Source organism: Mesocricetus auratus, unplaced genomic scaffold (genome assembly GCF_017639785.1).
Source record: "Mesocricetus auratus isolate SY011 unplaced genomic scaffold, BCM_Maur_2.0 Super-Scaffold_6730, whole genome shotgun sequence".
Taxonomy (NCBI): domain Eukaryota; kingdom Metazoa; phylum Chordata; class Mammalia; order Rodentia; family Cricetidae; genus Mesocricetus; species Mesocricetus auratus.
In genome coordinates this window covers 13,592,303-13,620,172 of record NW_024429184.1, presented here as the reverse complement: position 1 = coordinate 13,620,172, position 27,870 = coordinate 13,592,303, and the positions used below count along the sequence as shown (strand labels likewise).

Here is a 27,870-nt window from a genome sequence, read left to right as displayed (position 1 = left end):
TTGGAGGCCAGAAGAGGGCCTCAGATCTCCCAGAACTGGAGTTACATATTGTGAGCTACCTCATGGGTGCTGGGAACTGAACCCAGGTCCTCTGCAAGAGCAGCCAGTACTCCTAACTGCCGAACCATCTCTCCATCTCTAGCTCCTGGATTCAAGTTTTTTTTAAAACTTATATTGTTTTGAAATTTGAAAAATTCGAAGATCATTTGAAAAATCTTTTGTTCATTTAACATAAACATTACAGTGAAAAATAGATGTTCTCAGAAATGTGTTTTCTACACGTTCTACGGGCAAACTTTGCTGGTTTTGTTCTGAAGTAGGATCATACTAATGTGTGTTAATTATTTTACCCATTATGGTGGCAAAATGTCTGACAAAGGCAACCTAAGGAAAGGGTTTGCTTTGGCTCGCGGTTTGAGGGGGACGTGGAAGGCATGGTGACAGGAACATGAGTCAGTTGGTCACTTTGCCCTCACGCTCAATACAGAAACGACTGCTGGCACTCAGCTGGCTTCCTCCCCGCTTGTCTTTTCTTTTTATTCAGTCTTGGACCCAGATGGTATGGTGTAAAGTTGGGATGGGTCTTCCCACCTCAGGGAAACTCTGAAAAAGCCCTCACAGACAAGCCCAGTGCTGTGCCCTTGAGGATCCCAGATCCTGTGAGGCTCACAGTGAAGGCTAACCGTCACACTGTGTGACAGTTTGCGCCTGTACCCATGAGATACCATGTATTATCCGTGGCAGTGTCTGCAGAGCTTACATTTGTTTTACATATTATCCAGGCACCTCTCTCCTGCATCTGCCTGCACTTGTATCCAAGCCTGATGACCTGCGTTTGGTCTCAGGATCCCACAAGGTGGCAGGAGAGAGCTGGCTCCTGAGATGGGTCTCCACACACGCATCATGGTATGCGAGTGCACACACACACACACACACACACACACACACAAAAGCACATGCACACGCACACACACACACATGCACGCACATGCACATGCATGCGCATGCACATATACAAAACATTTCATAAATAAAATATAAAAGCTATTCCTTGAGGTTTAAAACTTAACTGCTATAATTTTCTTTCCTGGTTGTAGCAATTGTTTTTCCAAATTGACTGCTTCTTGCTTGTGGTTCCCTTCCTGCTAATTTTCTGTTAGTTACTTGTTGCCATGGTAAAGTACCTGACAGAGGCAACTTCAGGAGAGGTGAATGCTGACTCAGACTCACAAAGGTTTACAGTCCAGCACAGCAAGAAGGCGAGGCACAAGGAGCAGGAGGCGGCTGGTGGCATCGCTTCTGTGGTCAGGAAGCAGAGGTCTTTCCGATTTCTTTCGTGATTTATGTCACATAATCCTAACATCTCCTGTGCTCTGTTCCCTGTTGTCTTTTGGTTCTTATTCCTGGTGTCTTACTTCTTTGAGATTTTTTTCCCCACCAGAAGTCACTTGCTTCTCTTGGATTTTATCTTCAGCGTCCTCTCGAGGCTGGACTCACAGCGCATGCCTGCTTTTAGTGAATCGCTTGTTGAAATACCTACTAAGAACCGATTAAAATTCTCTGCTTGAGGTTTTGATTCATTTTGTCATTCTGGAGAACACAATAGTCAGTCAGTAAACAAAATCCGAGGTTAGGAGGAACTTCCTTTCCTTCTTGCCCTGGGCTCTCAGGAGCCTGGATCCTGGTGGGGTTCACGTGTCAGTCAATCTCACACTGAAAGTGCCACCCTCAGGACCCAGTTCCGTGCTGGCCCTTCTCCCTGTGCAGTCATGGAGGCTCAGTGTCAAAGTCTCTAGGTCAAAGTCAACTTTGGTGCCACCCACATCCCAAGGGACCCACTAGTTTCAGTTCATCTGGAGATTGCAGACCTCACCCTTCTGTGGACTTTCGTTCACTCATTCATTCATCCATATTCATTCATTCATTCATTCACTTACTCAGTGGTGTTGAGAACTGAACCCAGAGCTTCCTGCATGTTAGACAGGCATGTTACCACTAATCTACATGCTTAGCTTCCTTGTTTGGAGTTTGTGCAGCATTTCTTTTCTTCAGCTGGCCTGTCAGGGCACCCAGCCTAACGCACTAACTGGCAATCTCACTGCCTCTGTATTTGCATAACCTGCATTTATCTTTCCATCCCGTGCTCTCAGACCTAAAGTCACGGCCTTGGGATGCACGGGAATGTTCAGTTTGACTGGTGGCCTTTGCTTCTCCTCGATCATTCTTCAGGTTGTTTTCAGAGGGGGGCAACTTTTCCCCTGAAGAAATTGAGTTCCTGTGTCATCGACTGGAGAAGGAGGCTACTCGGATTGAGTTCGTTGAAAGTCTAATCATGATCCACATGGAGAAAATGGAGACGGAGTACCTGGACCAGGTGGGGCTCCCTGGAGACGGAACACCTGGACCAGGTGGGGCTCCCTGGAGACGGAGCACCTGGACCAGGTGGGGCTCCCTGGAGACGGAGCACCTGGACCAGGTGGGGCTCCCTGGAGACGGAACACCTGGACCAGGTGGGGTTCCCTGGAGATGGAACACCTGGACCAGGTGGGGTTCCCTGGAGACGGAACACCTGGACCAGGTGGGGCTCCCTGGAGACGGAGCACCTGGACCAGGTGGGGCTCTCTGTCCTACCCCCCCCAGACAGCCTCCAGGACCGCCTGCAGAGGTTGTCACTTCCGAAGAAAGGGTACACCTGGGCTTTAGCAATATTGTAGCTCTCCCATTCTTCCAAGATCTAATGTTCCAGGTCAAGTTCACCCCAGCTCACTCATCTTTCCTTACAGGCCAATGATGTCATCAACAAATTTGAGAGTAAATTCCATAACCTGTCTTCAGACCTGATTTTCGTAGAGAAAATCCAACGGCTAATGACAAACCTGCAGGTGAACATCAAGTGTCAGGTAGGTCAGGTCCAGGCTCAACCTAGTGGACACCATCTCATGCACCTGCACGCCAACACTGTACAGCAGAGTGGGGTCTGTCCTGGGGCACTTCAGCCAGGAAGACAAGTAATGCTTAGTAGCCCTACCCATCCTCTGAGTTACTGCAGTCCACAATCACCAACTTATTTTGTCTAGCGTTATTTGTCCATATAAGAAATAGATAGACTGCTTTTATCTCCATTTTGGAGATAAAGAAACTGAGGCAAGGGCCGGGGAGAAGGCTTGGTCCTTAAAGTGCTCGACCCAAAGCAGGACCCGGGGTTACTCCCCAGAACTTATGTCTGAAAAGCTGGGCATAGTATACATGATTGCCATTCCAGTGCTGGGGAGGAGAGGCAGGCAGATCCCTGGGGCTTGCTAACCGGTCAGGCTAGTCTACCCAGTGAGCTCCAGGTCAGTGAGACACCCGGTATGGATGGCACAAATTGGGGCTGACGGGTTATTAAATAGTAATTAAACAAAAAGAGGACATGAAATTGGGGGTGCTAAGGAGATGGGAGGAGACGTGTCAAAGAATACAGTGAAAACACATTGTCTAAAATTCTTGAAGAATTAATACAAATATTTAAAACAACACAAAAGTGAATTGCTCCTGAAAGTAATATATAATGTTGACTTCTGGCCACTATGTGCACACACATACACACACACACACACACACACACACACACACACACACACACACAGGCTAAGGCAAAGGCTGACAGAACAGACCTGGATGAGATGTCTGCAGGGGCCTGTCCTGATTCCAGAATTGAGAGGCCATGGGATAGATGGAACTCATGGTACACTAGACATGAAGAGATGAAGAGCCTGGGCGGATCACCTAGAGACATAGGGTTTGAGTACAAAGCTTTCACAGCCCATTGCACATGCCCAAGGAGCTTAAGATGCTGGGTACTCATGGGCATTGGAGATTGACCTGCAACAGTGGCTCTAAGTTCATTGTTCCCACCAATGATGACTGACAGCTCAGAAACCCATTGGAGTATGCAAAGTGGAAGCAGGCTGTGTTAATAATTACTACAGAAAAGAAAGAAATTAAGGAAAAGTAAGGGAAAATCCTGAGAATGGAAAGACTTTCCAAGAGATGGAAGGACACTGTGTTTCCTTTGTCTAGGAGGGGTTTTGTAGGGCAATGTCAGGACCTGGCTGAGGTCATCTACTAAGATTGGTTAATTATCTGGACTATCACGAGTCATGCAAATGGAGGGCCGCCACTCTCTCTGCATGTTTCCTGAGCCCAGCAAGAGAGAGAATCGCGGCTCTTCTTGGGTTTCCCACTGAATTAGGAGTATGAGAAGCCCGTCTCTGACCCTGGCTTTGTGGTTATTATTTTTGATAGTCAGCTAGCTGCTGGTCATTAACTGGTGTTGCTACCTGACCTTGAAGTTGTCTTGTTTATTATGCTGAGCTCTCTCCACACTTACGTGACCAGCCTGTAGTTATATCATGGCAGAGCTGACTCTACCGAAGCCACCGAGATGTCTTAGTTATCTCACATGTCTAGAGATCTCGTAGTCGGGGCTTCTTATGTTTTAGTCTGTTGTAACTAGCTACCAGTTTGGAGGACAGTAGTGACTTATCTGTTCCCTAAAGACATCTCAGGGCCAGCCAGGCAGCATTCAGTGGCCCAGAGCCCACCCCTCTTGGTTGTCTCATATACACAACCATCAGCCTTCAAATTCATCTCCTTCAGCGCTACAGGCACTACCATTGAAGCCCTCCATCTTCCTTTTAACTCCCGTGCCTGTTCTCACTGCAACCTTGTGAGTCCCCTGCAGCTTCTGCCATGGGTTCCTCCCCCTTACTGCCGAGAGAGGCAGCTCCTGCATCTCTAGGCAAGCACGCATTCAAGGAGTAGTGTCTGAGGATCTTCTGGGGAGGACCTGTCTGTCTCCTGAGACTGGGAGACATTCCAGCAAAGGAGGCCCCAAGCTCTGAGACTGGATTCAGCCACAGTCCCCTGCTCCTGTCACTCAAGGGACTTTCTTTACCCGTCTGTGAAGTGGGAACCACACACGCAACTCAGAAGTTGTGGTGCCAGCCAGGGAGTTAATATGTGCTACACTGGTCGTGCTCCCTGGTGCAGAGTGAAGGAAGATGATGGAGGACTTTAAGACCTCCAAGAGAAGCTTCTAGTCATCCCAGAAGGGAAGGAGAGATAACAGCTGTAGGGAGCAGAGCCCATGGCTGCTGGGCCCTGTTTAAGAGAACATTCCTGATGGGCCTCCAGCCAGTAAAGATTCCTTCCCTGAGTGCTCACAGCCTGCAGGGCTTGCATTCTCAGCAACAAATGTCCTAAGCAGAATGCATTTGCACAGGGGAAATACAGATGAAGCACAAGGTGACAGAAATCTGTGATTCTGTAACATAGTCACACTCCCTACCAACTGAGCCGTCTTCCCAGCCTCCACAGTCACAAGTTCTGTGTAAGATGCTGTCTATATGTGAGAAGGTGGGGATCTATTCAAGATGGCATATGGCTTGTGTGACTCTATAAGCAATGCATACTTCATTTACACGTGATACACATATGTGAGTGTGTGTGCACACTTGCACAGAGGCCAGAGTGGGTGTCGGTACCTTCCTGTCGTTCTCCTGCTTACCACAGCCTTGAGATAGTGTCTAACACTGAGCCAGCTCGCTGCTTTGGTGAGGCTGGCTGGCCAGAGAACTCTCAGGAGCCAGCTCCCCATTCTAAGGTTGCAAGCACAAATGGCTATGCCCAGATTTCTATCTGAGTACAGAGGATTCGAACTCACTTCCTTCAGGCAGCAGCCCAAGCACTCTTACCCACCGAGACGTTCCTCCAGGTGCCTGCATATTCTTTAAGGATTCTTCATAAATACCTTTGGGTTGCCCCCTAGATGGCTGGGCTGGCAGGGTTTGTCTTTCAGCGTGATACCTGTCTATGAAAAGCACCCTTGTCCGGGACACTGCCTATGTCCTCAGTATCCTGTAAGCTGGGATGTTGTGACAGAGTGTGGGTGTTCCAAAGTTCTGAATGCCTTACATACTTAAATGCACCCTGTGGCACAAGTTTCATTTAAGCCATAACTATTTGATATATCAACAAGCTTTTAAAACTTGTATTGATCTACTTTCTGATATGACTGTATACTCTCTCACTGGGTTTTCCCCCCAGTGTTTAATCAATTTCCTGTGTATCTTGAAGAACATGTTCCTGTTCTTGATATAGATTCTAAAAACATAATCTCAAAACTCCTGGTTTCCTAGGTGGCAAAGTCCAACTCGCAAGCAGAAGGATTAAATTCTTCTCTGGAACAGCTTCAACACAAGATACAAACATGTCGAGACTGCCGGGGAGATAAGGGCGTGAGTGGATCACAGATTCCGAATATGCCCAGTCAAGACTGGCACATTCGGTGTAGACTTGCATCTGGGTACCGGGTTTCTCCAGCACAGAGAGGGTGGGGTGTCTCTGAGCCTCAGTGGCTGACTTCTGTGTTACTCAGTGCAAGGCAGAAAGAAAAACCAACCAGTCCTGCCCCTCCCCCCATCAGCCTCAGGCAGGCATGCAGATGTTGGCGGGGGGTGGGGTCCTGAGACTGGATTTGGGGACCCCTTATCCCTCTGCAGTGTCATCAGGCCTTCCTCTCTGCACTGGGAGCTCATGCCCAGGTGAGTGAGAGAAGCAGGAGCTCTGTGCTCCACTTCAGCACAGCACATACACGGATTTCTCATGTCTAACCTGTGAAAAGCTGAGACTGCAGCCGAGTTCAGCAGGACCCTGTTTGCGAGCATCCCCGGCTCCCCGTGTCAGCAGAGCAGGGGTGTGAATACTTGTTTTTTGGCCATGAGTGCCTGTCTCTGCCCCAATCCACATGTGCCCTGGTCTCCCAAGGTATCTCTGAGCAGCTCACCCAGATGCCCGCAGAGCTGGGTACTTGGCCTGCAAGACCAAGAGAAATGCTTCCTGCTCTGTTTCTCTCATGTTAACTCGGGGCTGTGTCTCCATTGACGTGATCCCCAAAAGGACGCTTATTTTCTATCTTCATTGCAAACTTGTGTATGGTATGGCACATGATTCTTGAGAAAGTTCCCACCGGGCACCATGTGCAGAATGTCCCTCTGGGGACAGAGACACGCTTGGTCCATTGTTTGCCTTCATATAGTTTCCTACACATTCGCTGAGCTAATCACTCTGTGTGTAGATGGAAGGCAGTTCTATGTTTTATCCATCGCTTTCCTGGTCTCCCTTCCCTGACATCAAGGGACAAACTAGTTGTCCTGCTAGGACCTTCAACAGGTCCTTTAGGCAAGCCCTAACTGCAGAATAGCAACATTTTAGATTCATTTCTTCCCCTCCCAAGCTTCACCAGTTCTTTGATGTTGCGTGGCTACCAGGAGAACTTACCCAGGCTTCTGACTAGGTGCAGAGAACGTAAGCTGGGTGTGCCATTCCTGTGTGGATGGAGGGGCCTGGGTTATAGTCTGCAGGGCAATGGTGAGGATAAAGATGGTTGAGGGCGCATGCCTGAACCTGCAGGGTGCTGCTAAGGGGAACGCCGGTGAGATGGACATCAGCTCCCCTGCACAACTCTCCACACCCTTGCCAAGTGGACCAAGTGTGTCCTTTAAACATAACATTTTAGAGCTAGAGGAGACACTAGGGGATGTTCCATATATCTTCTAGATGATGAAACTGAGCCAAGCAGTTTTGAATCACTTGTCTATATCTGAATCTACAAGACTAGGAGCAGAGCTCCCCCATCAGTGAAGGATCTGTCACTTTAGAACAGCTGCCCAACACACACACACACACACACACATACACACACACACACACACACACACACACACACACACACACTCCTCCAGGACCATTTCCTATAAGAAAGGGGACTTGGAAGAACCAAATGTTGTCCTTCATGGATCAACCCCTGCCCTGCACGTCTGGTGACCCTGCCTCTTTTCTGGGGCTCCGTCCCTCTGTATCCCCCCTAGATGGCGGCCACAGATGACCTCCTTGCCTTTGTCCGGTCCTGGAAAGAAAAACTGAGCCAAAGGATTAAGTACCTCAACTGCAGCCTGGACGCGGTGTCCATTACTCAGGAGGTCTTTACGGTAAAGAACGTGGAGAGACGGGGAAAGGGGGACGGGCTGTAGTCTGGGCTCCTAGGAGACCCCACGAGATGTAGCACAGCAAAGAGGGGAGGAGATGCCCAGGCTCCACCAGGTCTGCTGGGGTGGAGTCAGATCTCAGCTGGGATCCCCTGCGGGCCAGCTCCTTGCACTTATCCTTAGGAGACCCCTCACGTCTTTGGCACTACTCCTCTCTCCCAAGGCTCTCAAGTTTGCCAGTGTATGTAGTCTCAGTCAAGTCTGTTCACCTCTGCCTCTGCCTTCCCATCTGCTGTGAGCAGTCACATCCTCCATCTCCAACAAGACCCCAGTGTCACTTCCTCAAGCTACTAAGTCTCTCGCACACTCAATGCCCAGTCCTTTTACAGCAGCAAAGGCACAAATAACTTTGTCATTCTCCTGCCTTCAGTGTCAAATCTAAGCCTTTCAGCCAGTCACATGGGAGCCTGCATGGTCTGTCATCAATACCCTTCATCCCTCGCTCCCAAAGCCATCTCTTGCCTTCTGGTCTGGGCGGGGCTACTGGCCCTGGAGTGTCTCCCACCTTCCTCCCATGAGTCCGCTGACCGTGAGGTAAGGTCTCTGGTTAAGCGGCTATTGGCCGGAGACTGAGCACTGGCATGGGCAGAGCCTGCATGACCTGCCTCTTTCCCCATCCCTACATAAGGTTTTACTCGTGAGAGCCCCAGCCACTCCCAGAGAACTCAAGAGCCAATTGTTACACGAGTAGGCTGTGGCCCCTCAACTTTCGCTGCCAGGTTTTTGTTACTCTTTGTACTAAGGGGAGGCTTTGCCTACTGGGCAGTCAGATAACCCTCCCACAGCCATTTCCTACACTGCTCACGGCAGTACAGAGGCTCCGGGGTTCCAGCCCATGCCCTTTCAAAGGCCTTCCGGGAGAGGAGACTCAGAATAAACGATAGAACAGGCAGACCATTTTCTCTTGTGGGCGTCTTCACTGCCCTTTCTCACAGGCAGCTGGTCACTCTTAGTCTTCATTCATTCATTCCCTCATCCCACATGGCCAGGACACCAGTTGGGGATATCTGTGGCTGACACCATACGTCTCGCTTCGTGCTCACAGAAGATGCTGGAACTTTTCCTTCATAGGACTGGTCCTAATTCTGGCCACACATTTATGTGTGTGCATGTGCCTTGAGTGTGTCTGTCTGTCTTTCCTGGACTGCAAGCTTCAAGAGGTCAGAGACCCCATACATACAGCCTCTCCATCCATGTCCCAAGGATTCAGGCAGAGCCTTGTGGAGAGCAGGCATTCGGGAATCTTTATAAAGTCAGGAATGAATGAATGAATGATCAGCCGACCCCCTGAGGGAATAGGAGCACAACCACTCATAGAACAAATGACCTCAGGAAGCCATGCAGTTTGCCTCCAGCCATCACTAGGAAAAGATGGCAATGGACGGTGTCTGTTGCCTCCTTAAAATGTGGTTCCTGTACTCAGAATTTCTCTCTGGACTGCAGGACACCGTCCTGACTGACTTGGAAATGGAGAGTGAAGTCCATGTGTCTTCAGAGGTCATTGAGGAGGAAGCCAAAGTGGGCCTTATAGCCCCCGAGTCCTTCTCCCAGCCAACCCGCATGGGGAGGCCCATGATTGAAGACCCTGCTGTGGATGTGGTGAAGAAGATCCTTCAGTGAGTGCCTGCCACTGTGGCTCTGGGGCCCTGCTCACTGGAGCACCGTGGAGTGCTGGGAGCCTGTGACCTCAGGCCAGAGGCCTCCTTCCCCTCTTAAAACTCCATTACTCACCCAAATTCCTGAGCCCATGCATGTGGTACTGAGGACCAACAGTTTGTCACCCGGGCCTCGGCCTGGGCTGTTGCCACGGTCATGTGGAAAAGTCACTTCCTTCCCTTTGGTTTCAGAATTCCTCAGACAAAGCTGGCATTGCCGTGTGATAAGGATCGCTCCCACACAGGTAGATGCACAGAGCTGCGGGTCTCAGGGAAGGTGGCGGCGGGAAGTTGGTGGCCGCTGCAGCCTATCGTCACCTCTTCTCCTCTGTTCTTGCCTTGGACTCTTGTCACCCAAAGTCTTGAGGAAGCATCGGTACCGGGGAGAAAAGTCTGTGAAGAAGGCCTTGGCCAGCTCCAGCGGCACCTCAGCTGGGAGGTAAGGGTGCAAGGCCGTCCCAAATTCCCCCTTCCCAGATGCTCTGGGCCCACTTGTCCCCAGTCAAAGGCTACTGACTCCGATCTCGGGTCCCACTTGCACTCATGCTCAGGAACTGTGTGGGAAGGAGCAGGAGAGGCGCTGCTAACACTGGCTTTACTCAGGCCTGGGTTCATCCTTAGGGGGTGAATCACAGCTCCCACATGTTTCCACCTGGAGAAGTGTCTGGGTGGCTATCACTGGGATGACAGGCAGACTCCTGTCCTGCGTTCTCCCGGCAAGCTGGACAGCATTAGAAAGGGGGGGGGGGGGCAGACCGAGCACAGGAGCAGGTGGGTTTCCTGGAGCAACTTCACAGATACAGGAGGACGAGGACAAGGTGTCTAAGTCCATGGTCACCTACGCATCTCTGGAGAGGTCGTCTGTCACACAGGAGCCTCCGGTCACTAGCTCTAACCTGCATATTTTAGGGAAAGCAAATGGCAGAAGTCAAATGGCTGAACCAACTTTAACTCTGCTAAGCCTTAGATAACATACGTCATACGTGTGTGTGTGTGTGTGTGTGTGTGTGTGTGAGAGAGAGAGAGAGTTTATTCCTTGTGTAAATACATTCACGTCTAACTAGAAGTGCTGTATGGTTATCTGCTGACCCTGAAGTCTTTCCTTGAGTCTTCATGGGAAAGGGAGAGTGAAAACTTCTGGGCCCGACCACCTCTGCCCCTCGCCCTCTACCTGGCCTTGGTTGGAACTTGGCAATAAACCCAAAGTCAAGTCTTTTGCTTTCCAGAGAAGTTGAAGAGTGGGAGAGCATCCTGCAGAGCTGTTCTAAAACCCAGTCACCCTGCCCCATAGGCATTGCAGGGTCTCAGGCACCCCAGGCAGAGTCCATTGGGTGCAGAACCCCCTGGACTCCAACACACATACACTCCAAAGTTGATGGCAGATGTCCTTCTGTACATATGTTTCTCTTATTGGTTGGTGAATAAAACACTGATTGGCCAGTAGCTAGGCAGGAGGTATAGGCGGGGCTACCAGACAAGAAGAATTCTGGGGAGAGGAGGCAGAGAGGAGTTACCAGGGAGGCACCATGTAGCCTCCAAAGGAGTAACTTGCTGGAGCATTCTCCAGTAAGTCAAAACCACATGCAGTTACACAGATTAATAGAAATGGGTTAATAATTAAGAGAGAGCTAGCCAATAAGAAGCCTGAGCCATTGGTCAGTTTCTAATTATTATAAGCCTCTGTGTATTTATTTGGGACTAAAGGCTGCAGGACCTGGTGGTACAGAAACCTTATCTACAAATGGCACCACCAATGTGGAACAAGAATCTCCCCATAAAACCTGACAAAAGCGTAAAAAGAGATTCTGAAAACAAAAGAACAGAGTCAAGCACAGCGTCTTAGTGGCACATTTTCTTGGGTGGACTCTGTTCCCTAGAGGCAAGCAGAGGCTCTCCTCTCCTTTAAGAGAGGCTTCCTGACTCAGCATTAGTGGCAAAAACCACAGGGCTCTTTTAAGAGGCCCTGCTACCAAGCAATTAAATGGTGTTCATGAGCAGCCTGTGTAGCATGCTTCTTGGCGGTGATATGAACCTAGAAACTCTGCCAGGAAGCCTAGACTGTCAGAAAGCCAAGGAATACGGCAGGACCAGCCACCACTTTACTCTTAGCCATGCAGATTAAAGACTCAAGTGGCCAGAAAAAGATAGAGATATACAGTAAAGACAGATTCAGATGAAGAAAAACTCTAAACGTTTTTACAGTGTGCCTAAAACTATATGTAGGCTTGGGAGAGAAAAGAAAAAGGATAAAGTCCTTAAAAAAGAAATAGAGCAGCTGGGTGTGGTGGCATACCCCTTTAATCCCAGCACTTGGGAAGCAGATGCAGGCGGATCTCTGTGATTTCAAGGCCAGCCTGGTTTACAGAGTGAATTCCGGGACGTCCAAAGATAGAGAGAAACTCTGTCTCAAAAAGCCAAAAGATAAAAGTAAAAGAAATAGAGAGTCTGGGTACTATATGTTATTGTGTTGTATTTAAATTGTTTGACTGCTGAGAAAGGATCATCTTCTGTCTCACAGCATGACACGACATACCAAGGTCGTCAGAGTTGACAAAAAGTACCAGGTGCTGGGGGAAAGGCCCCTTCCTCAGGCTGAGTAAGTAGTGGCACATTGTTCCCCCTTGTGGAACCGGTTTCCTCTGTGAGAACCCTTTCTCCTGTGAGAACCCCTTTTCTCTGGGAGAACACTTCCTCTGTGAGAACGCTTTTCCTCTGGAGAACGCTTTTCCTCTGGAGAAGCCTTTTCCTCTGGGGAAGCCTTTTCCTCTGGGGAAGCCTTTTCCTCTGGGGAAGCCTTTTCCTCTGGAGAAGCCTTTTCCTCTGGGGAAGCCTTTTCCTCTGGGGAACCCTTTTCCTCTGGGGAAGCCTTTTCCTCTGGGGAAGCCTTTTCCTCTGGGGAAGCCTTTTCCTCTGGAGAAGCCTTTTCCTCTGGAGAAGCCTTTTCCTCTGGAGAAGCCTTTTCCTCTGGAGAAGCCTTTTCCTCTGGAGAAGCCTTTTCCTCTGGAGAAGCCTTTTCCTCTGGAGAAGCCTTTTCCTCTGGAGAACCCTTTTCCTCTGGAGAACCCTTTTCCTCTGGAGAACCCTTTTCCTCTGGAGAAGCCTTTTCCTCTGGAGAAGCCTTTTCCTCTGGAGAAGCCTTTTCCTCTGGAGAAGCCTTTTCCTCTGGAGAAGCCTTTTCCTCTGGAGAACCCTTTTCCTCTGGAGAAGCCTTTTCCTCTGGAGAAGCCTTTTCCTCTGGAGAACCCTTTTCCTCTGGGGAATCCTTTTCCTCTGGGGAACCCTTTTCCTCTGGGGAACCCTTTTCCTCTGGGGAACCCTTTTCCTCTGGGGAACCCTTTTCCTCTGGGGAACCCTTTTCCTCTGGGGAACCCTTTTCCTCTGGAGAACCCTTTTCCTCTGGAGAACCCTTTTCCTCTGGAGAACCCTTTTCCTCTGGAGAAGGCTTTTCCTCTGGAGAAGGCTTTTCCTCTGGAGAAGCCTTTTCCTCTGGAGAAGCCTTTTCCTCTGGAGAAGCCTTTTCCTCTGGAGAAGCCTTTTCCTCTGGAGAACCCCTTTCCCCTGTGAGAACCCTTTTGTCTGTGAGAACATTCCCTTCTGTGAGAACTCTTTCTCAGTGCAACACTCCCTCTGTGAGGATAGTGGAAGATTAGGGAAGGTAAGCTTACTCATCAACGTCAGTTTGTCTTAGGTTAATATATGTGTTTGTTGAGAGACACTTTTCACCAAAAAGCTCACATTTTCCAAGCTGCGCATTTCATGGTACCAGGACACTTTTGAGGTTTGAGGACTTTGCTTGTTTGTTTTTGTTTTGTTTTCAGTTTCCCACCCCTATTTGCATTTCTCTTTTCCTTTATTGGCACTTTACTGATTAAAGCAAAAGCCAGTTTACTTTATATAGCTTATTTTTGAGCAAATCAGCAGAATCTCAAGTTGAAGACATCAGAAGCCCTTGGAGAACCCCACTCTCTCACTGAGGGACCCCTACTCTTCTTGGCAGACTTTGACCCCCCCCCCAGGGAACTATGTGAGGAAGAATGTCTAATCTACCAGGTAACTAAGGAGAGACTTCATGTTGGCAGCTCAATGTGCCCTCACCCTGTGCCTGTGACTTCCTGTGCCACAGAAACTCTGACTCCATTCCCTCTAGTCCTGAGTCATTTTAATTCCATAAAGAGGTGAACTCCCACAGTAGTCAAGGTACAGAACTGCTCCATTCCCACAAACATCTCCCTCTTACCATCTCCTTCCCCAGCCCAACACCGAGCCATCAGGAATTTGATTTTTCCTTGCAGTTTTGTCGGCTGGAGAATAGCATACAAACGGACTTGCAGCATTTGACTTTCCCAGTGACAGCCCAATACCCCGAGTTCCATCTTAATCTCACTCTGCCACCTTCACAGAATGTCTAAGGTCATACAATGTATAAACATCAGGGATTTATTTCTTACAGTTGGGAAGGTGGGGAAGTTCAGGGCAAAACCACCAGCATCGAGACAGGCATGGTGGGTCTTGCCTATAATCCTAGAACCCAGGAGTTAATGCTTGAGGATCACAAGTTGAGCCTGCCTAGGCTACATAGCAAGACCCTGTCTCCAAACATATCTTTTCATCAGGACCTCATTCCTATGATAACTAGCCCATACCCTGAGTTTCCAACATGTCTTAGTTAAGGTTTACTATTGCTGTGAAGACACACCATGACCATGGCAACTCTTACAAAGAAAATGTCTAATTGAGGTGGCTCCCTTACAGCTTCAGAGGTTCAATCCTCTATGATCAGGAGCATGGCAGGGCGCAGGCAGACGTGATGCTGGAGCTGAGAGTGCCCCATCTTGTCGGCAGCAGGAAGTCAGCTGTCACACTGAGGGAAGCTTGAGAAAGAGACCTCAAAGCCCGCCACCCCTCCCAGATCCCCACAGTGACACATTGGGCCAGAAGGTGTGCTTTAATCTAAAGGTGTGCCCTCCAGCCTCAAGGTCTGGATTAAAGGCATGTGTGTTCCAGCCTCCTCCAAGACCACACTCCCTCCAACAAGGCCACACCTCCTAATAGTGCCACTCTCTGTGAGTTTATGGGGGTCAAATACATTCAATCTACCACACAACACATGGACTTTATTTTTATTTTACGTGTGTGTTTGCCCGGGTTATGTCTGAATGCAGGTGCTTGTCAAGGCCAGAGGACAGACAGGTGTTACTGGAATTACAGGTGATTGGGAGCTGTCATGAGCATGCTGGGAATCAAACCCAGGTCCTCTGGAAGAGCAAGTGCTCTTAACCACCAAGTCCATCTCTTCAGGCCCAGACAGCTATTTCTATTCTGTGCCTGACTTAAAGGCATGATTTTTTTTCTCCGTCTCCTGGGGGCTGCCAGGATTTTTGTTTTTTTGCCTAACCTGTGCTATTTTTCTAATAAACTCTAATAAAATTGTCCTTGAGTTTTAAAAAATCACATCAAAAAGAAGAAACTGTTAGAAATAAACACACAAGGGAGGTGCTCAGCCTCACTGGGACACCAAGAAATGAGCAGAGGCCAAGCCCATTCCTTACTTCACCTGAGACTCACCAACCGACCCAGGACCGCATGGGGGCAGCCAGCCTACAGGGGGAAAGCAAATGCCCTGCATTGAGGGCAGGGGTCATCAACAATCATCCTCCCAGAAATTCCAGAAGCCATCGCAGAAGTTAATGGGAGCCATCAAGCCAGCCATCTACAAGTCTTCATACTTTTCTCCCAAAAAGCTCACCCTCCCCTCAAAGGAAAGACCTCCAACAAAGATATTCCGTGTTGTGTAACCTGTTGCTTGGAACTGCTCTGTTCTGAAGCAAGCAGGAGGCCTACAGGAGACAGCAATGCATGCTCTCTGCAAGAAAATGCCCACGGGTTTTCTATGTGGAGGAGGGCCTGGAAGAGAGTGTATTTAGTCACAAGGACAAATACCTTCCTGCCAGTGAGGCGAACAGTCACACCCTCCTTCAGCTGGAAGGATGGTTCACAGCCTCAGGCCAGATTCAGTCACTGTGGTGGGACCCCTTAGAGCAAAACAGTGGTATGGGCATGATCCGGAGAGTGGGGAATTAAGACACACATCATCAGGTCCCAGGCCCTGTGGTGTACAGGGGATTCAGAGCCAGGTCCTGATGAGTGTGACCTGGATGCCACTAGTTTTAAGGCTCATCCAGGAACCTGGGAACAGTGTCTAGTAACCAAGATGAGTGGGTCTGAAAGTTACTCAAGGTTACTCCCACCCACCAATTGTTTGTTTGTTTGGGGTTCTGTTAGATTTCTGTGTATCTATAATCTGACAGATCTCCCCCAGAACTCCCCTGGGGAACTAGAATGTTGTGGGGGGGGCATTCATTAGCCTTTATAATATGAGAAAGTTACGGAAGTACCTTGATTGGTAGACCATCCAGTCACTCTTAAGCAAGGAAGTCTCCTAAGGCTAAGATTCTGTTGGACTGACAAAACACGTTGCCTACTGTGCAAAAAAGAAAAAAAAACCTCCCATGCAATGCCTTGTTGCTGATTTTCTAGAAATTCAATGAACCTCGGATTTCAAGCCAATTGAAAATGGAGAAAATCTTTGAAATTCCAAAAATTAAAGGATTGCAAACTGTGGTGCATCTATATTTAATGATGCTTCACAACCATCTAAGACCATATCCCAATACAGGGGGCACTAAGAATTTGATAAATGCACAGTGACAATATGAAATCCTTGTTAAGCTAATTGTGTCTGATTTTAAGTAAAATTATCTGGAGGGAATGCACTAAAATGTTGGTGTTAATTTCCCCTCACTTCAATATAATTGCATCTCTTAAAAGTACGAGTAAGTTTTGAAATGATAGACCATTGACCAATGTACACAGATTTTTGGATCTGGGGAGTAGTACAACATGTGGGCAGCAGTCCCTGAGACACTTAAGAGTCCTTGTGAAATATCAGCGTTCTACGACTCCATGCAATCTGAAGACACTGGTTCTTCACCTCACTTTTGCTTTGAAAACAATTGAGTTTATGGGGCATGAATAATCCACCAGTCAATAGAAACTGCTTCTGAGACTCTGGTGTGTGAACCATGGTCCTAATGGCTACTTAGAGTGGTGGAGGAGGTACCTGTCTTAGTTAGGGCTATTATTTCTGTGATGAAACACCATAACCAAAAGCAACCTGGGGAGGAAAAGATTTATTCACTCACAGTTCTGTGTAACAGCTCCTCAAAAGCAGTGAGGACAGGAACTCAAACAGGGCAGGATCCTGAGGCAGGAGCTGACGCAGAGGCCATGGAGGGGTGCTGCTTCCTGGCTTGCTCCTCATGGCTTGCTCAGCCTGCTTTCTTACAGAACCCAGGACCACAAGTCCAGGGATGGCCCCACCCACAATGGGCTGGGCCCTCCCCCACCAATCACTAATTAGGAAAATGTTTTACAGGCTTGCCTGCCGCTGGGTCATATGGAGGCATTTTCTCAGCTGAGGCTCCCTCTTCTCAGATGACTTTAGCTTGTGTCAAATTAACATAAAACTCTCCTATACAGTGAGTGCGTCACAGGAGGGCTTACTCATTGGCTTACTGCTTTTAAAAATGTTTAATTTACCTTTTTTATTATTGTTATGAGAGAGTTGATGTGTGTGTGTGTGTGTGTGTGTGTGTGTGTGTGTGTGTGAACAACTTTCAGGAGTTGGTTCTCCCCTGCCCAACTGAGAGTCAGCACAGTCAGCATGGTCCTGGGGCAGGATGAGTAATTATTAGGAGTGACGGGGCTGGAGAAGAACATTCGGAACACTCAGATGCTCGGTTCTGTCTGTGCTGGCGCATCTGGCAGACGCACCTCACAGACCTGCTTTGTTTGGGTTGCAGGGACTTCAGAGGCATCATCATGACCCTCCTCTGGGAAAGCAATGAACACCTGCTGCTCGTGGTGGAGGTGAGAGCCCCCTGCAGGCCCTCGCCCACCCTGGAAGCCCCTTCCATCTGTCCCTAAGAGCCCCCAAAACCCAGACATGGTGGGATGCCATGGTCCTGCCACAGTCGGGGTTCGAGTCCTGAGACGGGGAAGGGGCACGGGCGGGAAGAAATGAAGCAGTGTCCAACCACCAGATGAGTCTCACACAAGTGGGCTGGGCCCAAAGAGCTTGGGCTGTCTTCATATATACTTCAAAAACAAGTATGTTTTTTCATACTGACCAACATTTTTCCCCTCCCTCCAACATCAACCTCTGACAAAAAACAAATATGTCACATATGTGTGTTTTTTTCCCAATTTTTACACCAAAACATCTTTTAAGCCAAAAAACAATGCTTATCATTTTGCTTGCTTGGCCAAATATGGAGCTAGGTACACCCTGTCTTTACAAAGCTAAAAGGTGACAAGCATAGGCACATTCTCAAGAGCACCAGTATCATCTAAAACGCATCAAAGCACACTACAGAAATAGGGTGATCTGCCATACGCGGACAGCAGAGGGTTGGCTTGCGTTCTTCAACTGCCCATTAACTATTATTGCCTCCAGCCCTGTCAGCACTGAATCAGAACAGTTGCCGGGGTCTGGAGTAACAGCTGGTATTCCCCAATAAGAAACCCGAGAGGCATCAGTTCCCAAAGAATCTTAGGGGAAAATATTTGAGAAAAAAATGGGTTTTCAGGAATGGTCACATTTGTCCCATGAGTGATTGACAAAGTGACACTAAAAGCTACCAAGAGAATTATCGATATTATGGTAGAGAAGAAAGTCTACAGGCCACGCAGTGCCCACAATGTTCTGCGCCATCTCAGAGTCCACTGGTCCTTGTCAAGTGAGACTGTCTTCACAGGCTTTGCCTCACGGAGACCTGTTTGACAAGCACTCATGTACTGATCCAAAATAGAGATCCAAAACCGGGCCACATGGCTCCCAGCAGTGGGACACACAGGTAACGAGATGGGGCTTGGACACAGCCTGCATGCTGTTCTGCTCCGGCATGTCCCAGAACATACTCAGGCCTCCAGCCTGCCTTCCACAGCCTGGGTTCTGCCAGGCAGGCCCCCGCTCATCTGTCTTTGTGGTCCACAGCCTAATGCTTTCTAGTTAACACCCAGCCCTGTTCCAGTTTGACGTGTCATGGACTTGGGTCTCCAGGGCTAAATAGGAGTTTGCCACTCACTCATTCAAGTAGCAACATGGTCTGTTTGTAGCCGTGCTTGGTGGGCATGGGATAAGGAGGGGGGCATACAGGCAGAGGGGGTACATGCAAAGGCTCGGAGGTGTGGCGGTCCAGATGGGCCACACATGGTCACCTGTCTCTGGCAGGATTTTTACCGCCGAGAGAAACGCCCCGTCACCAGGCCAGAATGCATGTACGAAAGCTTTGACCAGTGTGCTGAGCACATCGGCAAGAAAATCCTGGAGTATCAGAGCCAGGTGGATGAGTACCACAACTCCTGCCTCCTGGGTAAGTGCACTTCAGCGGGGAGGAGGTAGGCAGAAGGAAGGCAGGGGCAGGTATGGCCAGGTGTGAATCTCAGCCCATCCTCCCTTTGACTCCCTGAGGACACAGAGGAACGGCCCTGTGAAAAGCCAACCTCTCGGAGTTAAGAGAAAGCTTGCTGTTCCGTTCACAGCCCACATGTCTCCCAAGCCCAGCTGACCACAGGGCCTTTGCTCCGAGGACAGCGATAGAGAATGGGTCCCTCTGAGCTCACTGGGAAACACTAACTATGGCTTGGATTTCACTCATTCTACAATCACAGGCTATGACTGGTCATTCCGTGGCTTTTGGTTCATTTCCAGAGTTGCATAACTGCCACCAGTGCCAATGTTAATTAACCCTCATCAACCTCTCCTCTCCCATCCTAGGGATGTTGCCCTAGCAAGCAACATCCATGTCTGTCTATAATTTTCCTTTGTCCCTTTCATGGAATGGATTCCCATGGCCTCTTGTAACTGTCTTCCTTTGTTTCACGGGATGCTTTTTAGGTTTTGCATGCTGTGTATTATATGGTACTTTAAAACAAAAACACAGAATAAGATTCCTCTGTGCAAATCTAATCCACTTTATTGGGCTCTGCTGTGTGATTTCAGAGGCAGCAGGGGAGGTGTGTGTCTGGGCAGGAGTTAGGAGGTAACCAGACCTGGGACCAAAACCCAGCCTTGTGACTTTGGCAAAGTGATTACCTCCATTTGGCAAAGTGAGCCTCCATTTTCTTATCTGTAAGCTGGAGGAAGTAACAGCAGTTGCCATGGAATGCCTCTTTAAGGGTTAATCCCTCACAGCACGGGGGGAGGCTGAGGCAGGGTTTCAAAGTCAAGGTTAGCCTGGGCTACATGGTAAGAGTAGGAGACGAATGAGGGAAGAATAAAAAAAAAAAGAGGTAGGAGGGGAAGAATGGGAAGAGGAAAGAGGAGGGGGGGAGAGGGAGGGGGCATGTACTAGGCACAAAATAGAAAATGATGTGCTCCTACTTAAATAAAAGGGGAAACCGGAAACCCAGGAGTAAGATACTACAGAAACGACCAATTAGATACCAAAGAGAATGAACTAGAACTTCTAAAGAGGAGGCATCAAGAGTTGACATGTTAAAGTGGTGAACGGGTGGGTGTGCAGCCAGGCTTTACGTCGATGAATGGGAAACTGGTGAATCGGGCAGGAGTCAGATACAGAGGAAACCCCCTGCAAAACAAGGAGAAGGACCCGAGCAGCAGCGATGCAGGGATGACGGATGGGGCTTAGCCCACGCCCGTTTGGAGGTACAGGACAGGAAGGAGACAAAGTTGAGGCAATGCCCAAAGAGGTCATCGATGGGAACTTGCCCAAGCTGATGAAGGATCCCTTTGAACTTGCTAAATCTTCATTTTCCATCTTTGTCCTGCTGTCGGTCTGCCTTAGGTGGAGTAGTTCTTATCACACTGGAGAGCAATCTTTTCCTCTCTTTCTTTTCTTTTGGAGACTTGGAAACGTACTTCTCTATCCAGTCCCTAATATCCTGCCCCGCATTCCTGCAGAGTTACGTGCCCAGGTGAGGAGGTTTGAGGAGCTGTTGCCCCAGGTGTGTTGGCTGGTGATAGAGAACTACAAGGAGCAGCACTGGAACAAGTTCTGCACATCCATGAAGGAGATCCGGGAACAGTTTGAGCAGCAGCAGAAGCAACTGGAGAAGAAGAAGGTGAAGGTCACGGGGCCAGGAGTGCAGGGAGTTGAGAATGGAGGCTGAGTCCAAGGCGAGAGGAGGAGCTAGGCTTGGGAATAGCTGGGGACAGGGGATACTGGCGAATTAGTAACCAAACCAACACCTGTCGGCAGAAGGCATTCACCAAACTCTAGGCTTTGGTAGGGCCTTGGCCGTTGAGATCAATGACAGTTCCACAGTGTTCTTTGGTGCTGTGAGATATGACTGGCGATGCTTTTATTGAGCTAACGGTATCGTGCTGGAGCAGGTGCCCAGCTCAAGCTTCTTTCCAACCCTCAGAGTTGGCACCTCGTCCTCACAGCCACTCAGTCCTCTTTTTACACTCAGATCACAGGGCATATCTGTCTGGGTGTGGCCTTCATTGACAGAAGACATTGGTCCTGATTTCACAGTCTATCTCAAAATCTCTGCTCACTTCTGACTTGTTTGGTTGAAGGAAGAAAATGCCAAGAAGCTCCATCCAAATATTGGCCATCCCACATATGCCCGTCAAATGGAGTCCCTACACATCATGGAGGAGCTAAGACAGGAAGAGCTAGAGAAGGTGTTGCACGCAAACCAGGAGAAGATGGAGGTGAGTCCTGCCACCCAGTCTCCACCTCAGGTGCTGAGGGCCGTTCTCCTCTTCAGAAAGTAGGCCCTGACAGTTAGTACCTGAGCCAGAGAACACACAAGTGGTAGGTCATTTTTGGTAAATGAACTGGTCACTATTGAATGCTTGCATCCCTTTGATTTGGTATGTTTGTTTGTTTGTTTATTTGTTTGTTTGAAGACAGGGTTTCTGTCTATAGTCCTGGCTGAACTAGAACTTGCCATGTAGACCAGGCTGGCCTCGAACTCACAGAGTACCTCTCGAGCGCTGGGATTAAAGGCATGGGCCACCATGCCTGGTCATACTTTGACTCTTAAATTATTACAAGAGCTAGTAATGACCATTTTCTTCATGATCCATGCCTACTTTTTTCCGTTTGGTGAATTGTCTGTATATGTGCCTTGGCCATTTCTGAATTGTGTGTGTGTTTGGAGAGGTATGTGTGAACATGAACGCATATGTGTGTGCAGTGTAGGGTGTTATTCCTCAGGAATAGTCAGTCTGTTTTATAAGACAAGGTCTCTCACTGAACCTGGAACTCAGCAAGCAAGCTAGTAGAAATGTCCGTCTCTATTTCCCCAGTGCTAGGGCTGTAACACATGCCATTGCACCCAGCCCTTTTATTTACTTATTTTTTGTGCGAGTGTGGGAATTGAACTCAGGTCCTCATGATTTCATGGCAATTACTTTACCCACTGAGCTATTTCTCCAACCTCTCTGAATCCTTTCTTAGTTCAAACCAGACCAGATGTTGGGTGAGGTCCCTGGGCTTTGTGGACCAGGTGCTAGTTAATCCCATTGTGGTTGTTAACATGGCATCGGGGGTACCTTGCCACAGTGCCAACTCTACCTTCTCTCTGCTGGTATTGTAGTGGAGATTTTGTTTATGAAGTCCATTTTTGCTCTGTTTCTTCCAGGAATTTGCCAAGAAGTATAGCCACTTCTTCATAGCAAGTTTGGCCTCCTTCACAGAGAAATTCCTGATGCAGTTGGATGAAGTGATCACCATTGATGACATCCAGGTTCCACGTAAGTGGCATACCAGCTGTGGCTCTGAGGGATCATGAGGTGTACGGTGATTGGGGGTGAGGGGTGTCTGCTGCCCCTTAGTCACGGTGAAACATTTTCTCCATTGAGTGGTAGTCTGGCCCCCCAAATGATCTGCAATAGCCACACTATGGCTTTGAGTGAGTAAGTTTGAGTTTATAGCAAGTCAAAGTAACAAAAGTCAATATCAAGTTGCAGATAGATCAATAGACAGAGAGCAAAACATACAGTACTCAAAACATTCAGTTGGGGAAGTCCCTTTGAGGCACCAATCTGCAGCTAATGATGGATAATCTTGGCCAGAACAGGGTGGGTGTCCCCTTTGCTGAGGCTTCTGTTATCAAACTTGGGGGTCAGAGCCTATGTCCCAAATCAGATCTGACCTCCCATCCTAATAAACCTACTAAATAAGCCAAACAATGTGGAAAAATTATTCAGTGTGGCCACATTCAGGAGAAGGAATAAGAAATCCAGCCAAGTTCCCAAATCTGTCTTCTGGGTCCTGAAGTGAGATCAAGGTTTAAATAAAGGTCCACGTATATACACATCCAAGCAATCCAGGTCAAAATATGTCCCCACCCGCCACTGGCCTATCATTGTCAACCTCAGTCTCATCCTATGAAGTGCTCTAGCAAGTCCTTGGAACTGTGGCAGATCTCCTTCCAGGAAGCAAGCCCCCCTCTGCTGAGGTCATTTCCTGTCCCAGCATGAGACCCCTGGGGAAATCCCCATTGCTTGGAGTCCACTGCTTCAACAGGCTGAGTTCCAATCAGATACTCACGACTTGCTGCAGAAACGACCCTGGGAATCTGAGGCTGAGGCCCGGAATTCCCCACTGAGACGTTTCCCGCAGATGGGATTCCCTCTGGCTTCTTTCTCACTACAACTGCTTTCATACATTGGGGCAAACAGTGGTCACCCCTGTTGGAAGGTATTCCAGCTGTTCTGGGGCATTACTCTTGGGCTATTTTGCAGTTCTCCTCTCTCTCCATGTCACAGTTTAGGGGGCAAAGGGCAGCCTATTCCCAGACAAGTGGCCTTGGAGGACACTTGGAGACAAATGTGCTTGGGTCAGAAATGAGCATGAATGGCTGCTTCCAGAGCCAGCTTCTTAGAGAGAAAACGATACATGATAACTTACTAATTTAATGTATGTAGCAAGTGGACCAACCGACTTTTCTTATTTTCATCAAAAAATAATGTTTTGACTGACAAGGTAAAGGTAAACTGAATCAAAGAATAAATATAAAAACGAAATCCTGGCACAGGGAATATCTTATACTCTTAGAGTTAGGGCATATGGTTTCCGAACATAAAATAAGAAACAGAGGCCCTAAAGGAAATGGTGACACTTCTCTGGGTCAAGATTAAAACAGATTTTTTTAAAAGTCTAGTATGGAAAGAAACCACAAATCAGAAAAAAAATCCTCCTCACAACCTGTGAGTCAGAGAAAGGCCAGCTATCCCTGGGGGGTGCTAAGAACTCTCACAGGTCAGTCTTGAAAGCAGACAAAAACCAGACACAGGCGTTTCCCAAGAGACACAGTTCCCGTGGCAATGACAGCAAAGGACACTCAGCCCTCACGGCAAAGGTTGTGGGCATAAGCGTGCTTAAACAGAGATAAACGTTAAGAGCCTACTATACGCTTTCTGTGTCTCAAGACACTCCTGAAGTGCCCACTGGGGCATGGGATCCTCCTGCCTCAGCTTCCAGGTGGCTGGGACCATAGGCATGTATCCAGCTAACTTCTTGGATTCAGTTTGGTGACTGAACTATCAGGCCTGGTGAAGAAATCAGGGAGCAGAGGCCACACCCGGATGAGCAGACAGACGGACGGACAGACAGAAGGCAGGAGACATGTACCTTGCTGGGTGCTTACTTGTAGAGCCCCTGTTGGTTTGTTTGACTGTGCACTCAGAGCCCTGCTCTCCTCACCCGGAAAGCTTGTCAAAGTTGAATCCCCAGGCCATCTGCTTAGTGGCCTTGACTGTTCCTTCCAGGATGAGGCCTCAAGCTGTCCGTGAGGTCACAGTCAGTAACACACCTCTTTTCCTGCCAGGGATGGAGCCCCCAAAGCAGAAACTATCAGTCCTCATACGGAGGAAGCTGGCCAGGCTCTCTCTGGAGGAAGAGGGTGAGAAGCCCCTGATTGAACGTGGGAGCAGGTGAGAGTCTAGAAGTGTGAGTAGTTGTGTCTGCCAAGGGTGGGGCAGGGCTGTGGGGAGGGACTTAGGCTCTGTACCCAGACAGACCTGATAGCCCTGGAAAGCCATTGATTTCCAGCCTTGAGTTTCCTTCTCTAAGCTGACTGAGGCTGTTTGAAGAGAAAGTTAGGTGAAGTCACCCAACACATTCTGAGAACTCTACAGCTGCTGGTTCACACGAGAGCCACCACAGGGGACTGCAAAGAAAAGGAGGCCTGTCCCGTACAGTCTCAAGCTGCCGCCAGCACTGGGAACTAGCGGTCAAAGTGCCTGTCCCCTGGTTCTGTGAGCAGTGATTCTCCCAGTTGTATTCTCCACCCATATTCCTACAGCATGATCGGAAAACTGGGCCAGGAGCTCATGAGTGCTGCCCGGGTAGCAGCCTGATGAGGAAGCCAGGCCCAGAAAAGGGAAGAAACGTAGGTGTGGCGTTTCCCCTTTTCATTCAGCAGGCCCCATGACTGTGCACACTGTTAAGTCATCACAGAAAAGGGAACAACATAAAGAACCAAACAGGAAAAGCTTAGGGGACCTTTAACAAAGCCATCTAAATCCATGCTGAAGACTGAGTTTTCAAGCTGGGTGCTGGGTGGTTGATCAGTGGTGAAGCCAAGCATGTTTGTCTGTAGGAAATGGCCAGGAATCAAGCCCAACGAAATCACCGTTCAAACCAAGATACTGACTCGAAGGACACCATCAATAACCACCTATAAGACCACCCTGGGCCACTTGGCTACCATAGAAGCCCGAGATGCTGTGTACCTGGTGAGTCGGGGTCAGGCAGTGTATCGCAGGGGGAACAAGGTAGCCCAGACTGGCTGTGCTGGGAAAGAGGGAGCTTCACCCCACTAGGTGCCCTAACACCTGGCCCATGGAGAAAACAGCACATGCCAGCATGTCCCAGAGCTGTGGGTCTCAACTCTCTGTAAGCACAAGGACACATGCCAAGGACCATGTCCATCCCCTGAACCAGCATGGTGGCTGAGGTGTGAACTCTGTGCTGTACCCTTCTGAGAGATACCTCACCTAGTGGTTGTGGAGAGAGGCTTTTTGAAAGGACAGCAGAGTTAGGCACAAGGCAGACAGACACAACAATGCCCATAGCCGCAGGAGTGCACTGGGATGCAATGGCAGGAACATCCGAAGCTGTCAGGTGCTAGCTGGTACCTCCTACTCTCCACAGGAGGCATCTTGCCACATCCTCTCCAGATGCTGAGGGATGTAGAATCCCTCTCCCTCCCATTTCATGGACAAGAACAATACACAAAGACTCTTGCCTTACTGCACCACTCCCAAACAGCAGAGCCCGGGTTTGATCCCCACTGGTAGGCTGTGGGGCTGACCTGATGAGGCTTCACCCAAATGCCACCTGGTGTATATCTGAAGATACACAGAGCCCTGGTCCTCGTGCCCACGGAGACACCTGGTCCTATCCACATACCACTGGTCCTGGAGAAAGCCTGAAGTGTCCAGCCCTGGTGTGTCCCCAGATGCTACTCCAAGTCCTAGGCAAAGGGAAAGACTCTACCTGCTGAATTCAGAGAGGGGTGGAGACCCGGGGCTCAACCTTCTGAAGAAACCAGGAACCCCATGGAAGCTCCATGCAGGACAGTGGTCAGGAATGCTCAGGTTCCAGAAACAGAGACACATGGGTCTCTGCTCAGCTTCTCTTGAACTGGATGGCCACAGGGTTCCAAGTCTCAGCATTCCCAACTCTAAGTAGGAGAATAACCTCACCTACCTGAGAGCTTGTGGGGCGAATTCCTGAGAAATGGCTGGTACGACTTAGTGCTGGTTCCTCAGGGCCAGGCGCTGCTCTCTATGGGTCCCAGAGCTTGGGGCTCCCGAATCTGTGCGAGAGGGAGTCACTATGGGCCTTCCTCTTGCTTCCCTTCAGAAATACTTGGTACTGTTTGACAAAGAACTGAAGAGTATCCAGAACCACTTCAGGACCCTGGAGTTGGAGGCTCAACGCTGGAAGGAGAGCTGGAAGCGTTCCCTTGACACCATCCAGACCCTATACTCAAACCATTCTTCTCCGCACCTCAAATAAAACCTTTATTTCTCCCCCTGCCCAAGCACTGCAGTTTCATCAGAGATGGGGACACTTTCAGGAAGGAAGACAGTTGTGAAAGGGGGTGCACATAGTTAGCAGGGCTAGCTGATGGGTACCAGGATTCAATCGCTCAAAATAGACACCAGGACAGCAGAGATAGCACCCAGAAGCATGCTTGGTGCTTCTTTTCACTCCCTGGATAGAGACTGGAGAAGACAGCACCTGGCATTCAGGCTAGGAGGTACCCGGGGCCTATCTGGCCTCCATTGTGGGGGATTACCACCACTAGAAAGCTTGCTCCTGGGGCTGGAGAGATGACTCAGTAGTTAAGAGCAGCTGCTGCTCTTCCAGAGGACCCAGATGGGCAGCTTACAACCACCTGTAACTCCAGCTTCAGAGGTTCCAGTGCCCACTTCTGGCTTCTGTGGGCACCCGCACACACCATACATATTGTATACACACACAGACATACACAGGCACACACACACACACACACACACACACACACACACACGAATGTGCTAATAGGGAAAGCCATGAGATGACCCATTGCTGTTTTGGGGTACCTTCTCCAAATGGCCACAGGCTTTTAATGGTGAGAGCTGAGTCAGTATCTGCAGAAAAGACCTCTCATTGTAGATTTTCCACTGCCAGAACCTTGAAACCACAGGTGTAGGGCAAGTAAAATGGCCCAGTGGGTAAGGGTGCTTGCCTTACAACATGAGTTTGATCCCTGGAACCCATGTGGTATAAGGTGAGAGCTGACTTCTACAAGTAGCCCTCTGACACTCACACACACACATACATACATACATACATACATACATACATACATACATACATACTGTGTCAAAGCAAACACAAACCAGACATGCAGCAGTCAAGTGTCTTGCTCCCCCCAGGCTCTCCGGTCAGGTGAGATACATGGGTGGGGCACTGTCTATAGAACATGCTAGTCTGTTTTCCAAAGTTCCAAGAGCTACTGAGATCTCCCACCAGGAAGTGAGATCACTTCTTCAGGGTTCCATTACCTGATCCCTTGCTTTGATGAGTCCT

At 49.0% G+C, this 27,870-nt stretch overlaps 1 protein-coding gene and 1 long non-coding RNA gene across 4 annotated transcripts in view; one reads left to right on the top strand and one right to left on the bottom strand.

The window, feature by feature from the left end:
- The window catches only part of Ccdc180 (coiled-coil domain containing 180), a 61,433-nt gene extending 34,602 nt beyond the window's left edge, over positions 1-26,831 (top strand). Inside the window, exons 23-38 of one of the 3 annotated variants that reach the window (XM_040738895.1) lie at positions 2,230-2,374; positions 2,784-2,900; positions 6,183-6,281; positions 7,914-8,033; positions 9,534-9,706; positions 9,938-9,990; positions 10,106-10,184; positions 12,264-12,341; positions 17,608-17,674; positions 19,038-19,179; positions 20,730-20,890; positions 21,351-21,488; positions 22,424-22,535; positions 24,614-24,719; positions 25,388-25,523; positions 26,656-26,831. In XM_040738895.1, the coding sequence (XP_040594829.1) occupies positions 2,230-2,374; positions 2,784-2,900; positions 6,183-6,281; positions 7,914-8,033; positions 9,534-9,706; positions 9,938-9,990; positions 10,106-10,184; positions 12,264-12,341; positions 17,608-17,674; positions 19,038-19,179; positions 20,730-20,890; positions 21,351-21,488; positions 22,424-22,535; positions 24,614-24,719; positions 25,388-25,523; positions 26,656-26,811 (1,882 nt within the window). In that variant the 3' untranslated portion in view covers positions 26,812-26,831. The remainder of the gene's footprint in view (positions 1-2,229; positions 2,375-2,783; positions 2,901-6,182; positions 6,282-7,913; positions 8,034-9,533; positions 9,707-9,937; positions 9,991-10,105; positions 10,185-12,263; positions 12,342-17,607; positions 17,675-19,037; positions 19,180-20,729; positions 20,891-21,350; positions 21,489-22,423; positions 22,536-24,613; positions 24,720-25,387; positions 25,524-26,655) is intronic. The other 2 variants (XM_040738903.1, XM_040738897.1) reach the window with 2 other exon arrangements.
- Positions 9,316-17,053, bottom strand: LOC121137070. Its single transcript, XR_005874284.1, has 2 exons — positions 16,948-17,053; positions 9,316-10,641 (listed from the first exon to the last, which is right to left on the bottom strand). It is a non-coding gene; the product is annotated as an uncharacterized LOC121137070 (long non-coding RNA).
- Positions 26,832-27,870: the final 1,039 nt, after the last annotated feature.